This window comes from Artemia franciscana, chromosome 1 (assembly GCF_032884065.1).
Source record: "Artemia franciscana chromosome 1, ASM3288406v1, whole genome shotgun sequence".
Taxonomy (NCBI): Eukaryota; Metazoa; Arthropoda; class Branchiopoda; order Anostraca; family Artemiidae; genus Artemia; species Artemia franciscana.
Window position 1 is genome coordinate 67,913,420 of NC_088863.1, and position 16,240 is coordinate 67,929,659.

Sequence of the window (16,240 nt, forward strand, 5' to 3'; positions counted from 1 at the left end):
AATCGATTAATTCCGAATAATTTCTTTAGTTTTTATATATCGGACACCTCTTCACTTGTTAAATACACTAACATAACATAAATATTTGCGAAAACGGTCTTTGGTTTATGGATTTGAGTTTTTGAAATATAGAAGAAATTAAGTTCTCAAGAAAAAAAAAGACCTTAGTGAGAAGTTCAGAGAGAAGTCAAAGAGATAAAAACAAGAACTAAAAGCTTCTTTCAGGGGGAATTTTCAAAAATATGCAAGACAATTTTTAGGGGGACAGAGGTTAAAGACCAACAGCCCCCCTTCCCCTGGATACGACCATGAAGATCACATATACAATTTTATTTTCAAGCATATATTAAAGGCACGAATTCGGTGAAGCCATTTTAAATAGAGCCAGGAATAAATGTTCCATCTTCGAGTACAAATACAAGCACGCAATTGGTGAAGTCATTCTCAAGAACATATCCAGGCACTAAATTATATAAAGATTTTTTTTAACCAATCATCATCATTTGATCTTAAAAGACGTGTTTAATCCGACCAGAAAGTAGTCATACCTAAATTTGAAACAAACATGAATTTCAAGCACACAATTGGTGAAGTCATTCTAAAGAACATATACAGGCACTAAATTATATAATGATTTTTATTAACCAATTACTATCATTTGATCTTGAAAGGCCAGTTTAATCCAACTAGAAAGAAGTCATACCTGAATTAGAAACAAACCTGAATTACAAGCACAAAATTGGTGAAGTCATTCTAAAGAACATATGCAGGCACTGAATTATATACAGATTTTTTTAACCAATCATCAATTGATCTTAAAAGGCCTGTTTAATCCGATCAGAAAGTAGTCATACCTGAATTTGAAACAAAGTGATGGAATCATCAAGCATCTGCACCCTCATGGAAATCACTTTTCCACTTCCGGTGGACAATGATCGTCGATTGGATCCAGTTAAAGTCCCATCCACATCAGAAGATGCCGAATGTGATCTCCCCCTTTCTTCGCTTACCATTGCACCAACTGACTTAAGGTTTCAGCCAGATGAGGAGAAAACCTATAAAAAAAGGATCATCATGTCCAAGCATATTTAGCACATTTAATTTGTCCAACTACAAAATAATCTTTTTGCTACAATCCAGATTACCATAAGTTTCATCACTTGAAAGATGTTTCTCGATCAGTAAACAGGCATATGATCAGTAATCCTTCAGGAGTACTTCACATAAAGACTAAAATCAAACAGTTCGTGGTAGTAAGCAAGGAGCGTAGTACTGTAGTAAGGAGGGACCCGGCTCAATAGTAACCGAAACTCCAAAAAAATGGGATTTTGATACGAATAGTTACATCAAGAGAATTGTATTTTTATGTTGATTCTAAATATATAAGTTTCATCAAGTTTAGTTTTAACAATCAAAAGTTACGACCCTGAGAAAATTTGCCTTATTTTAGAAAATAAGGGGAAACGCCCCCTAAAAGTCATGGAATCTTAAAGAAAATCACATCATCAGATCCAGGTATCAGAGAACCCTATCGTAAAGGTTTCAAGCTCCTATCTGCAAAAATGTGGAATTTTGTATTTTTTGTCGGAAGAAAAATCATGGATGCGGGTTTATTTGTTTTTCTTTCCCAGTGGTGATTGTATCGAACCAGTGGTCTTAGAATGTCGTAAGAGGGCTCATTTCAGTAGAAATTAAAATTTTGTGTCTTAAAAAATTGGAGGGCAACTACATCCCTTCACGCTCATGTCTTCAGCATGTTTTCACGCTCATGTCCTCCCACCAGATTGAGCGCATTAGAGAACCCTACTGTAGAAGTTTCAAGCTCCTATCTAAAAAGGCATGGAATTTTGTATTTTTCTCCAGAAAATAGATCACAAATGCGTGTTTATTTGTTTTTTTTTTTTCAGGGTGATCGTATAGACCCAGTAGTCCTAGAATGTCCCAAGAGGGTTCATTTTAACAAAAACTAAAAGTTGTAGTGCTCTTTTTAAGCGACTAAAAAATTAGAAGGCACCTAAGCCACCTCCCACAGTCATTTATTTCCCAAAGTCAACGGATCAAAATTTTGAGATAGCCATTTTATTCAGAATGGTCAAAAATTCTAATAATTGTGTCTTTCAAGACGACTTACTCCCCCACAGTCCCCAGGGGAGTGGCCGCAAGTCACTAACTTTGACCATTGTTTACATGCAGTAATGGTTATTGGGACGTGTACAAACGTTTCCAGGGGGATTTTTTTTGGTTGGGGGAGGAGGGACTTAGGGGAAGGGTTACGTGGGGGGATCTTTCCATGGGGGAAGATAATATCCATGAAGGGGGCGCAGAATTTTCTATCATTATTTAAAGAAAACAGTGAAAAATAAATATGAAAAAGTTTTTTCAACTGAAAGTAAGGAGCGGCATTAAAACTTAAAACGAACAGAAATTATTACACATACAGGGTTCACCTCCTCCTAATACCTCGCTCTTTACACTAAAGTATTTTAAATATTTTCAACAATTTATTCTATGGCCTTTATGATTCAAGGGCCATTCTTAAGGAATTGGGACAAAATTTAAGCTTTAGTGTAAAGAGTGCGGTGTTGACGAGGGGAAGACATATATGTAATAAAAACATATGAACATAGAAGTTCGTTACGTGAGTTCATTCGTAAGTTGTGAATATTTTTTACTAGTAAAAACGTTAGTAAAAAATTAAAAGTTTTAGTTGCCTTTTTAAAGTAGCCAAAAATTGGAGGGCAACTAAGCCTCCTCCCACACTCCGTTTTTTCTCAAAACTATGAGAAAGCCATTTAGCAATAAAAAAAAAATGTGAATTTGGTTTTAATTATTCATGTGCAGAGAGCCAAAATCAAAACACGCATTAATTCAAAAACGTTCAGGAATTAAATATAAAAAAACAAGTTTTTTTTTAATCTGAAAGTAAGAAGCGACATTAGAACTTAAAACGAACAGAAATTACACTGTATATGAAAGGGGCTGTTCCCACCTCAACGCCCCGCTCTTTACACTAAAGTTTCTTACTGTTTTAAAAAGTACAGTTGAGAGAAAGTCGAACTTCGAGCCAAGAGCCCATATGGTATGACCTTTAAAAAATTCTAAGAAACAATAGATTGATTTAAAAGGAAAATCAGAGGCTTAATGCCGGTCAGGATTTAAAATAAGAGCTCTGAGTCACGATGTTTTTCTAAATATTAAAATTCATTAAGATCTGATCACCCACTCGTAAGTTATAAATACCTCATTTTTTACAACTTTTCCTCTCCCTTTAGCCCCCCAGATGGTCGAATCTGGGAAAACGACTTTATCAAGTCAATTTGTGCAGCTCCCTGACACGCCTACCAATTTGTTCCTAGCACGTCCAAACTCGCCAAAGCACTGAGCCCCTCCCCCCAACTCCCCCAAAGAAAGCAAAACCAGTACGGTTACGTCAATCACGTATCTACGACATTTGCTTATTCTATCCACCAAACTTCATCCCGATTCCTGCACTCTAAGCGTTTTCCAAGATTTCCGATTTTCCCCCTCCAACTCCCCCCAATGTCAACAGATCTGGTCGGGATTTGAAAAAAAAGCTCTGAGACGCGAATTACTTCTAAATATCAAATTTCATTAAGATCCGGTCACCCGTTCTTAAGTTAAAATACCTCAATTTTTCAAATTTTTTCCAAATTAACACCCCCCCCCAGCTTCTCCAAAGAGAACGGATCCGTTCCAATTATGTCAATCACGTATCTAGAACTTGTGCCTATTCTTCCCAGAAAGTTTCATCCCGATCCCTCCACTCTAAGCCTTTTCCAAGATTTCTGTTTCCCTCCTCCAACTCCCTATGTCCCCGGATCCAAGTCGAGTCGAAAATGGAGCATCTGAGACATAAGATCCTTCTATATACCAAGTTTCATTAAGATCCGATCACCTATTCGTAAGACAAAAATGCCCCGGTTTTCACGTTTTCCAAGAATTCCGGTTTCCCCCTCCAACTCGCCCCCCCCCAATGTCACTGGATCTGGTCGGAGTTTAAAATGAGAGCTTTAAAGCACAAGATCCTTCTATATGTCAAATTTCATTTTGATCTGATCACCCGCTCGTAAGTTACAAATACTTCATTTTTCCGAATTACCTCCCCCCCCCAAACTACACCAAAGAGAGCGGATCTGGTCCGGTTATGTCAGTCACGTATCTTAGACTTGTTTTATTCTTCCCATCCAATTTCATCCTGATCTCTCCGCTTTAAGTATTTTCTAAGATTTCCTGTCTCCTCCCCCAACTGCCCCCCCCCCAATGACGCTGGATCTGGTTGAGATTTAAGATAAGAGATCTGAGTTACGAGGTCCCTCTAAATATAAAGTTTCATGAAGATCGGATCACTCTTTCGTAAGTTAAAAATACGTCATTTTTCTAATTTTTCAAAATTACCCCCCCCCCCAAATTCCCCCAAATATAGCGGATCCGTTCCATTATGTCAATCACGTATCCAAGACTTCTGCTTATTTTTCCCACCAAGTTTCATCCCGATCCCTCCACTCTAAGTGTTTTCCAAGATTTTAGGCCCCTCCCCCAAACTGCTCCCAATGTTACCAGATCCGGTCGGGATTTAGAATAAGAGCTTTGAGACACGATATCTTTCTAAATGTCAAATTTCATCGAGATCTGATCACCCGCTCCTAAGTTAAAAATATTTCATTTTTTCTAATTTTTCAGAATTAGCCCTCCCCCCCCCAAATACCCCAAAGAGAGCTGATCTGATCCGGTTATGTCAATTATGTATCTAAGGACTTGTGCTTATTTTTCCCACCAAGTTTCATCCCGATCCCTCCACTCTAAGCGTTTTCCATGATTTTAGGCTCCCTCCCCCAAACTTCCCCCAATGTCACCAGATCCGGTCGGGATTTAAATAAGAGCTCTGAGACACGACATCCTTCCAAACATCAAATTTCATTAAGATCTGATCAACCGTTCGCAAGTTAAAAATACTTCATTTTTTCTATTTTTTCCGATTAACCGGCCCCCAGTCCTTCCCAGATAGTCAAATCGGGAAAACGACTATTTATAATTTAATACGGTCCGGTCCCTGATACGCCTGCCCAATTTCATCGTCCTAGCTTACGTGGAAGTGCCTAAAGTAGCCGGGACCGGGACCGGGACCGGAACCGATAGACAGACAGACCGACAGAATTTGCGATTGCTATATGTCACTTGGTTAGTGCCATAAAAAACTTGGTTAGTTTTTATTAAACTTTTTTTAGCGATGCAGCAATCAGGATTTCCCTCCCCCCCCCATCAGACACAAGAAAACCATGGTTTAGGGTACACATCACTGATTGCTTCTTTTTTCGCTTCTAGGCTACTGGAAGGCCTTGGGAAAAGGGTTAAGGGCTCATTTGAAAGTTAAAGTTTTTATCAACGGTTTCTTTTTCAATTTGCCTTATTATGTCAGAGCTAAATGCCATATGGCACCAAAAAATAGAATATTTCTATGCATTCCCGCATAAGATATTACTGATTAGATCCTCTTTAGATAGGTGTGTAAAAGGGACATTGCCAAAATACACAGAAATTTTATTGGGTACATAGATGAAACGACGGATAAGAGTCTCACATAGAATTAAGACTTGATATTTTCTGAAGTCGCAGAGAGATAAACAATGATACAAAAAAAAAGTTAAATTTGGCTTCTTTATTTTTTTTTGCCCCATGTTTATCTGTTATGGGCTTACGCTATCGACAATTACTTCGTTTGGGGCTATTTCATCTGTGGTTTAAAGAAAAATGCTTGGTCCCACTTATGAAAGCTGTTATTTAGGGGAATTGCTGAAGTAAACATAAATTTGATTAGATTCACAGATAAGAGACAGAGTCAGTGGACAGTCAGATATTGCGACTTGGAACAAAGATTTGATATCTTATTAGTTGTATCATAGAGAAATGGAACGTGATATCCTCGTTCAGTCGAGAGAAAGTGAGTTTGTTTAGCAAGCAAGTAGTATGAAGATCGTAATTGCTCGTCAGTTTACTTGTATCCAACAGTAAAATGTTGTAAAAAAAAAATATATATATTATTAGGTGTACAAAAAATCTTATTTAAACAATTGATAATTAAGTATAATACATGTTCTCCTAGAAAAGAAATGTTATTTATTAATCACTAAATTACCCGTCATATGTTACTTGTATCTCAAAAAGAAAGTAAAGACACCCCCCCCAGTGAATTTTCACGCATAAAACTCCCTCTCCGTGAAGAAATTTCCCGGGAAGTTCTCCCCTGTGTATTATTAACGATCATATCTATAAATTTAGACGTATTTGAAAAACTCCACCCGCATACAATTCTCCCCTGAATAAAACATCCCTGCCGAAATTTTCTTCCAGTCCCCCTACCCGACAATTCCCCTTCACTGGGGATCGAGTGCAATTTTTGTGGATAGGAACTTGACATCCCGATAGTAGTGTTCTCTAATATGCTGAATCTGATGGTGTGGCTTTCATTAGAATCACTTGACTTTTGAAGGAGTTTCCTCCCCTTTTTTGAAAATAAGACCAATTTCCTCGGGCTCGTAGCTTTTGGTAGGTTACATAAAGCTTAATTAGTTGCAAATATTTGGAATCAGCATAAAACACCAATTTTCGTATATATATAGTCCATTTTTTTAATTAATTTAAAAAAAGTTTCCACAAAAAAGTTTCTAAAAAAAAGTAAAGGACTCCATTAAGCCAAAAATGAGCAAAAATAGAACCAAACAATCTACCAAGCGCACAACTACTACAAATCAGCATCAATAAATAAATGAAACCCAAAACCAACAGAAATTAAAATAAATAAACGAGCCAAACTTAAAACAAGCAGAAATCAACATGAGTAACACTCAAAACCCCTTGCCTTCCCAATGCCAAAACATATTTTGCACTTTACTGAAAAAAAAATGAATACGCATTGTCAGTTTAGTATACATATACAGATATTTATTCCTTAAAATGTTAATAATATTTGAGTTATTAAAGTTATAAAAGTGAAAACTCTAAAAAAAATTATTCATAAAATAAATTATATTGCAAATATTTCTTTTTACTTATTACAACATTGAAAATAAACGTAAAAATTAGAGTAGAAATAAATTTTTAAATGATCAATGATGAGCTTTCAGCAATTAATATCATTATATATCAAATATTCAGTTTAATTTTATTCTTTCCAAGACTGTTAAAGACAAATATATTTCCACTACAAACAAGAGTTTGGATAGTTCCCCCTTCCTTAGCTGTAAAAGTCTAAAGCCAACTCCGTCATAAGCGCTTACCTGAAAACGAATTATATTACAAATATTTTCTTTTCCAGTTATTACAGCATTGAAAATGAAAATAAAAATTACAGCAAAATAAAATTTTGAACTGCTCATCATTCAACAATTTATATCATTGTATAACAAATATTCAGTTTGATTTTATTTGTACTTTCCAAGACTGTTCAAGACATATCACGGTTGCAGCGGCAACTGCAACCTAGTAAAGAGCTAACCACAGCCCATAGTAACCAAAAGTTAAAAACACGTTTAGAAACTAAAACTGCCAAGTGAAAAAAATCGCCATCTGACACTGATTCAGGAATATTAACTATTATTTCTTTTAGTCCTTAGAAGTAAAAGGTAATTGCGAAAAATTTTTTTTGGATCGTATTTGATGTCAGCTATACTTACAGGCCATTGAGGCCTATTTTTTTCAGCTGATGAATTAAATTTACAGTATTGTTTTTGAATGAAATTACCTACCTACCTACCTATGGTAAATTCGAAATAGTCTGAAAGTCCTGATAAATGGCGCCAAATTAAAATGGAAAGTCTACCATTGGAATCAATACGGTCGAAAACTTGGTTGTGGGAAAATACAACCCCCCTCCTTGAACAACAATGAAAATGACTTTTTTGCATGGGTAGCACTGATATGTCTCCTGTTTTTTAATTTTTGGGGCTTTTTTTTCTAGCAAGGCTACAGGGTGACCAGAACATCATAGACAGATATGTAATAGCTCATTCGAACCGAAATCAAATTTGCTAGTGCCCCTTTTAAGTGACCAAAAAGATCGGAGGACAATTATCCCCCCTCTCTAAAGACCTCCTCCCCCAAGGTCATCCAGTCATAATCTTGAGATAGACATAAAGTTAAAAGGTCAAATACCTTTGGTTTTGGTGATGATACGACCCTCCATAGTCCCTGAAGAAAGGGCTACATGCTGTATTGGCATCGGACGTATTGATATCACGCGTATCGGTATTGACGTATTGTTATTGAGCGTTTTGGTATCACAGGTATCTACATATATTTTTGATAGCTTATAAAAGATAATGCTCATATCTACGTTCTTCCTATAAATTACACCATCAGCAAGTTCCAAATGGCACTAAAAACGGCACTTTTGGTGCCATGTCTCAAATGAAAAATGTGGGACTAGTGGGCTACCAGATTTTTTTAGAGTGAGGTTTAATGACTCATTTAAAAGCTAATGCTCAAATCTACGAGATGTTTATCAATTTTACCATCCGTAAGTGTGATATAGCACTAAAAACAACACTTTTGATGTCACTTCTTAAGTAGAAAATCTTGGAAGTGTAAAAGGATATCATCCTTGTAATAATTATGGTCCAAAACCCTTAACTGGAGGTTTGCAAGAACACCTCTCGTATGTTCCTCACCCACGCCCCCTTAGTTAGCTACGCAATTAATGTAAAAATGTATCAAATCAGATTATTCGAGCCGTGGTTCTGTTAGTGCAACATTCGATTTCGAATTTGTGTTTCGGGAAATGATAGGCGTGGAGGTGGCATTTGTCCTCCAATCACTTTCGACTATAAAAAGGGTACTAGCCCTCTCTATTTCTTATCGAATGAGCCCTTTTTGATGTTTCTGGGACAACGCTTTCTATAAAGACCTTATATGCTCCCATGAAATAACTTACAACCCATGCCTTGAGGGCTATGTGGGGTTGTCACCCTCAAAGACATAGTTTCTGGACCTCTCAACTGCAATAAAATAAAAGGCAATCTCAAAATTTCGATCGGAAGTGTTTGGGGAAATGGTGGGCGTGGGAGAGGGGTTAGTTGCCCTCCAATTACTTTTGACTATTAAAACGGGCACTAGCCCTTTCAATTTCTAATAATGAGCCCTTTCGGAGTTTCCGCAATAACTCATTCGATACGAATTGCCCTGGTCTAACACTGACAAATCAAAAATAGAACAAAATAAATAATAGATTGTGCCAACATCATTCTTTGCTTAGGCAATGCTATTGCGCTGCCTATGATTTCAGATACTATTGGGCCAAGTCGCTCCTGACTTGCAGTTCGCTACCACGAACTTTTTGGAAGATAAAAATTTCGATTTGACCTTGGCTAAGCGAAAACACTCGAGAATTGAATGATTTTAAGTAAGAGACATATTTGTAACTAGTAGCTTGAAAACTAACTCAGTCAAATATATAAAGATTACGAAATACGAGAGTAAAAAATCTTTCAGTATATAGCATACACATATTGGATGTGTTTTATAGAGTAATTCATTTGTGTTTCGCCGCTTCTCAGAAAGATCGACAAATGGTATATAACAAACCCTCCCCCCTCTCAATCCCGGAATTTTTGCTGTAAAGGATTAGTATCAACAATGAACAGCCAAGCGAATACTGATGGAAAAGTTTGACTAAGGTCAGAAATTAATCATATTCTCGATTCTTCATTTTAACAAAAAGCGGCCCATTCTTTATGTTATTACGCAAGTTATAAAAATTATATATGATTGAGTCTTTTTTAGTATTTTCAAAGAAACTAAAAATGAGCTTTAAAAAATAACAGAAAACGTAGTTTATCTCGTTGTAGTACAGAGGAAAATTGAGACTCAAACATATATACATATTTAACTTTTCAGCCTATGCAAAGTATATCTATAACAAGAATGTAAACAAACCAATGTCAATGCTTCCCTTAAAGGACCAAATAAAAGGACTTTATTTGCAGGATTATGCGAACTAGGACTTTATGATTTTTTACAATTAAAACATTTTGGAATCTCATTTTATTGTTTAAATTTTCTTTATTACGAATATACCGTACGACTTCAGTGTACTGAGCTCAATCCCATGAATGGTTCTAACATCAGTTATCCGATGTAAAGCCATCTTGGTAACAGGGCCGGGACCAGGATTTTCTTTAGGAGGAGGGACACATAATAGGTTGCTTGGATAAACTTGCGAACAAAGAAATACCCACAATTTAAAGGCAACCTTGACAGTTATACGTCGTAGGTAGGTGGTGAAAATGGTCATAATAATTTAATCTAAAATCTGACGAGGGTTAAAGTTCTAATAAATCTGTTGAAATTAAAATGGTGTGAAAATATTGATACAAACAATAGTAAGTTATAAAAACCGTCCCGCGACAAAAAAAAGCTGTTCACTATTTATAAAAAAATGGTATTTCATATTTTCTGCATAATTTTTTACCTTTACATTTGTGACTACTATAGCGAGTGAGTTAAGCTATTTATTGTCAAGAAAAAAAAAGGGCTTTAACCACCTTTTTGGGGTCATACACTCTTTGTGACAATTTGTACAGGTCAAACTATTTAGCATATCGCCTAATTTTGTGGCATCACTAAGTAACTATGATAGTAATGAAGAGTAGGAAATGAGGATAAAGATACAACTCGTATATTCGTAAAATATTAGTTCTTTTAGGAATGTAACAAGAAAAACAGAACGAAGAGACAGAAATGTATAGAAGACATTTAAAACTAAGGTTTTAAGTATAGGCAATAAATCATTAAGCAATCACTGTCTCTTTTTAAAAATAGTATTTTAATAGACAGTGTCAACTATGCATCGGCACTGTTTCTGTTTTCTGTTTCTGTTTCTGTTTTTTCTTGCCTGTTTCTGTCTGTTTCTGTTTCTGTTTTTACAAAAAACAGAACAGAAAACAGAAACAGGCTACCTGTTTTTGTTTTACCTGTTTCTGTTTCTGTTCTGTTTTTTTTTCATCTGTTTTTTTCCGTTTCTGTTTTTTTTTTATCTGTTTTCTGTTTTTTTTTCTGTTTTTTTTTTTCAAATGCCGCGCTATCTAGCGGGCATGATACCGAAACGCATGATACCTACCCGTACCTACCGTACCGAAACGCACATCTAGCGGGCATGATACCATGATACCGTTGATTTTTGAATTTAAACAAAAAGGGAATAGTTGTGGGAAAAGTCAAAGTCATGGCCAATTGTAGAAAAAAGCTAAGACAGATTGTCCAATTAAGTGGGCAACCCAGTCAAGGTTAATTTTACCCCTTTGATTGCCGTTGTGACTGTCTCCCATTTATGCTACACCTCTCCGTGCATGCATGTCCCTTGACAATGCCGAAATAGAGTCAACCCGTTGACTACGGGTTGACTACTTGAAAATTTTCCTCTCATGCATGTCACTCCACAATGCTCAACTAGAGTCAACCTCTCATGCTAATTCACGGCGGGGTAAATCTGAGCGAAAGAGAGAGAAGCTTGAACGCTATACAGTGGACATGGGCTAGATGGGAACCCCATATGACAATGTCTCTACTGTTGGTATATGTGTAGCGGATGGCTATTACCGCTTGAGCAACGGTCTAACCATTGACGGCTTTAAGGATTCGTGCTTTAAGCGGCAAACATGGGCTCAATGAAATCCCATATAAAAGAGGAATATAGCGTTGGTATTTACTTAGAGCAATGGGTTACCGCTAGAACAGCGGTCCAACAAGCCACGGCTTGAAGGCATCCGTACTTTAAGCGGTGAACCTAGACACCTTGGTATGTGTGTAGCGGAGGGTTATTACCACTTGAGCAATGGTCTAACCATAGAGCGTTATAGAGCATTGGTATTTGCTTAGAGCAATGGGTTACCGCTATAGCGACGGTTTAAATAGCCTCTAACTTAAGCGGTGGACATAAGCTAGATGGGATGACTCTGTGTCTGTCTGGTATATATTAGCAAGCAGCGGTCTAAGTAGCCTCGGCTTGAAAGCATCCGTGCTTTAAGCGGTGAATATAGTGTTGGTATATGCTTTGAGCAATGGTTTACCGCTAAAGCAACGGTCTAAGAGCAACTAGGGTAAATTGTCAATTATAAATGACACTTAAGCTTGAAAGGAATATAGCGTTGGTATCACCCGATTGGACACATTTTATGACAAATTTCGCCCCCCCCCAAAAAAAAATACGCTAGTGTGTTGAATTACACGAAGTTGCTCATCTTTTGTATGTGACTACAAGGATTTAACAAGAAGATGTTTTCTTTCCTGTTAGAAATAGAAGAAGTAAGGAAAAAACAGGAAAAACAGCTGTTAAAACAGCTGTTTTTTTTAAAAAAACAGCTGTTTTCTGTTTTTTCGAAAAACAGAATAGATTACAGAAACAGGTCACCTGTTTTTGTTTGACCTGTTTCTGTTTCTGTTCTGTTTTTTTTCTAACTGTTTTTTTCTGTTTCTGTTTTTCTCAAAAACAGAAACAGTGCCGATGCTTAGTGTCAACTTGACGAAATCTCAAAAATTTACTAATCAAAATTTTACTTTTCATAACAACGTAGCGTATCTTTCCTTGTTTTAAAGTCCGGTATATTTCGCTTAAATTACAGAATTCACAATTTTAGAAGAAAAGGTCTATTTCTCTATTTCCACTCCCGCCATATCTATTTATTAAATAAAAAAAACTAATTTTTTTAGCTGAAAATAAGGAGCGACATTAAAACTTAAAACGAACAGAAATTACTCCGTATATACAATGGTTTGTCCCCTCCGTAGTCCCTCGCTCTTTACGCTAAAGCTTTTAATTGTTTTAAAAGCAGAATTGTGGCAAAGAACCAAACTTCAGCGTAAAGAGCGAGGGATTACGGAGGGGACAAACCATTTTATATACGGAGTAATTTCTGTTCGTTTTAAGTTTTAATGTCGCTCCTTACTTTCAGCTAAAAAAATTAGTTTTTTTTATTTAATTTCTGAACGTTTTTGAATTAATGCATGTTTGGTTTTGGCTCTCCGCACATAAATTATTAAAATGAAATTTGTATATTAATTTTTTTTTTGGCTAAATGGCTTTCTCTTAGTTTTGATCAGACGATTTTGAGAAATAAGGGGTGGAGAAGGAGGCCTAGTTGCCCTCCAATTTTTCGGTTGCTTAAAAAGGCAACTAGAACTTTTAATTTTTAACGAACGTTTTTATTAGTAAAAATTATACGTAACTTATAAATTAGCAACTTACGTAACAAACTTTCATAATCTTATATTTTTATTATGTATACAAGGGGGTTTGTATCCTCGTTAATACCTCGCTCTTTACACTAAATCTTAAGTTTTGTCCTAATTCTTTAAGAATGACCCTGAATCAGAAAGGCCGTAGAATAAATAGTTGAAATTACTAAAAATACTTTAGCATAAAGAGCGAGGTATTTATATCCTCCTAAATACCTCGCTCTTTATGCTAAAGTATTTTTAGAACCCCTCATATGCGTTATAATCTCTGTTCGTTTTAAGTTTCAATGCTACTCCTTCCTTTCCTTTGAAAAAACGTTTGTTTATTTTTCATTGTTTTCTAATTGTAATGCTAGAAAATGGTGCGCCCTTTTCCTTGAATTTTTCTTCCCCAATGACAGATTCCTCCAAGGAAAGATCCTCCAACATAGCCCCCTCCCCTCAGCCCTACCCCCCAAATAAAATAAAATCCCCCCTGAAAACGTCTGTACACTTCCCAATAACCATTACTATATGTAAACACTGGTCAAAGTTTGTAACTTGCAGCCCCTCCCCCAGGGATTGTGGGGGAGTAAATCATCCCCAAATACATAGTTTTTATGGTTTTCGACTATGTTGAACAAAATGGCTATCTCAAAATTTTGATCCGTTGACATTGGGAAAAAAATGAGCGTAGGAGGGGGCCTATATGCCCTCCAATCTTTTTGGTCACTTAAAAAGGGCACTAGAACTTTTCATTTCCGTTAGAATGAGCCCTCTTGCAACATTCTAGGACCATTTGGTCGATACGATGACCCCTGGGAAAAAAAATCAAACAAAAAACAAACAAACAAATAAACACGCACCCGTGATTTGTCTTCTGGCAAAAAATACAAAATTCCACATTTTTGTAGATAGGAGCTTGAAACTTCTACAGTAGGGTTCTCTGATACGCTGAATCTGATGGTGTGATTTTCGTTAAGATTATATGACTTTTAGGGGGTGTTTCCCCCTATTTTCTTAAATAAGGCAAATTTTCTCAGGCTCGTAACTTTTCATGGGTAAGACTAAACTTGATGAAACTTATATATTTAAAATCAGCATTAAAATGCGATTCTTTTGGTGTAGCTATTGATATCAAAATTCAATTTTTTAGAGTTTTGGTTACTATTGAGCCGGGTCGCTCCTTACTACACTTCGTTACCACGAACTGTTTGATTACACGGTCGATGTCAACCTCAATATTTCGGCGAACGTTTATAATGGCTGGTCCTGTCAGTCTAGAGCCCTGTCAGCTTAGAGCTCTTCGTTAGTATTTCCTCTTCTATTCATCCTAAAACATTCGAATAAAACCCAAAACCGCCAGAAAAATATGAACTCTAATAAAGATGCATGTAAATATTATCTTTAAACTAGGTAAATGAGTCGAAATACTCCTTAAAAAACAAATAATTATGTGTTCGTTATTTTTGTATTTCATAGGCATAGATTGGTGATTTGAATTCTCAGGGTTTCAAGCTGTGAAAGATTTCTGAGATCTTGAGATTGAGATTTTCAATTCAAACGTTTAAATCTCGATACGTCTTTTGAGCACAAAAATAAAAATTTGAAATCTGACTCACGTTTAGCATTCAGCAAGAGAATCCTCCTGTAAAAATTTTGAATAGTAATATTGTAGTTGCATTCCGTTTCTGTGATTAACTCAAGTCGGGTGAATTTCCACTTTTTATCAACATTTTATTAATAAATGTTTGAAACAAAATCGATGCCATTCCACTGATTCAAACTGAGAATTCAGAGACCCATCCATACCGGCCAGAAATAAAAAATAAACATATAATTATTTGCCTTCTTTTCTAAACGATTTTTCGAAAATTTTTTTGTCTTAAATGATTATTCCGACCTTGGAAGGAGTATTTCGACTCGTATACTTAGTTTTAAATATATACATATACGAACTTTTACTAAAGTTCTAAACAGTTTGGCCTTTATTTTAATGTTTTAGGATCATAGGATGTTTAAAGGATGATTAGGATGATTTTTTTTTATTCTTTAAAAAGTAGAGATGTGACAAAGAGTGAAACTTTACCGTAAAGAGCGAGGGGTTGAGGGGGGACAGCCCCTTTCATATACGGAATAATTTCTGTTCGTTTTAAGTTTTTATGTCGCTCCTTACTTGCAGTTAAAAAAAAACTTGTTTTTTTCTTTGATTTTTGGAACAAGATTCGAACTTAAACCAGCCAAAATAAATGGCTTACCAAAAATAAATTGACGAGAAATTTCTCTGAGACCTACAGTACTTTTACTGGTTCATCAAAAATAAATTGCCATTTTAAGATAAGTGGGTTCATGGAGATAATAGTGAATTCGGCTTTTATACCATTCCATTATTTTATACTACATATCCATTCCATCCTTTCAGATAAGTAGATTCATCAGAATAATAACGAATTATTGTTCAGTGTAGTTGAAATTTTGTTCAGTGTTTGTTCATTTTGTTCAGTGTAGTTGAAAGCTCTGGAAATTCTGTCTTGGACAACCCCCATACCTTCTCAAGACAAGAACATAATTTGCACATTACTGAAGAAAATGGCTATGGATTGTCAGTTTAATACGCATATAGGTCTACTGATATATATCTTCCTTAAAATTTTAATAATTTATTAGAAATAAAAAAATTAAAACGTTTTAAACGTTTTTGTTTTTTAAATCATGCAATAAATAACCGAGTCAAACTCAAAACGAACAAAAATTAAAATGAGTAGAACTGACGACCCCCATTTCTTCTCAAGACCAGAGCCTAATTTGCACTTTACTGAAAACAAAATAAATTTAAATATCTTTTCACTTTGTTTTTACTTGTTTCAAATGGTTTTGCTAGATACATGCAGGGGGAAGTCCTCCCCATCCCATTTAAAGCGCGAGTGGCTGTTGCCCTTTTTAAGAGTAACAAAAGATTGGAAGGCAAAGTCCTTCTCTCAAGCCCATTCATTTTTCAAACAAATCCAGTCAAAAT

At 35.8% G+C, this 16,240-nt stretch overlaps 1 protein-coding gene across 2 annotated transcripts in view; it reads right to left on the minus strand.

The window, feature by feature from the left end:
• LOC136033184 (FERM, ARHGEF and pleckstrin domain-containing protein 2-like) overlaps positions 1-16,240 on the minus strand; it is a 158,226-nt gene that overhangs the window by 124,807 nt on the left and 17,179 nt on the right. For both annotated transcript variants that reach the window (XM_065713892.1, XM_065713897.1), the window contains exon 2: positions 855-1,055. In XM_065713892.1, the coding sequence (XP_065569964.1) occupies positions 855-1,013 (159 nt within the window). In that variant the 5' untranslated portion in view covers positions 1,014-1,055. The remainder of the gene's footprint in view (positions 1-854; positions 1,056-16,240) is intronic.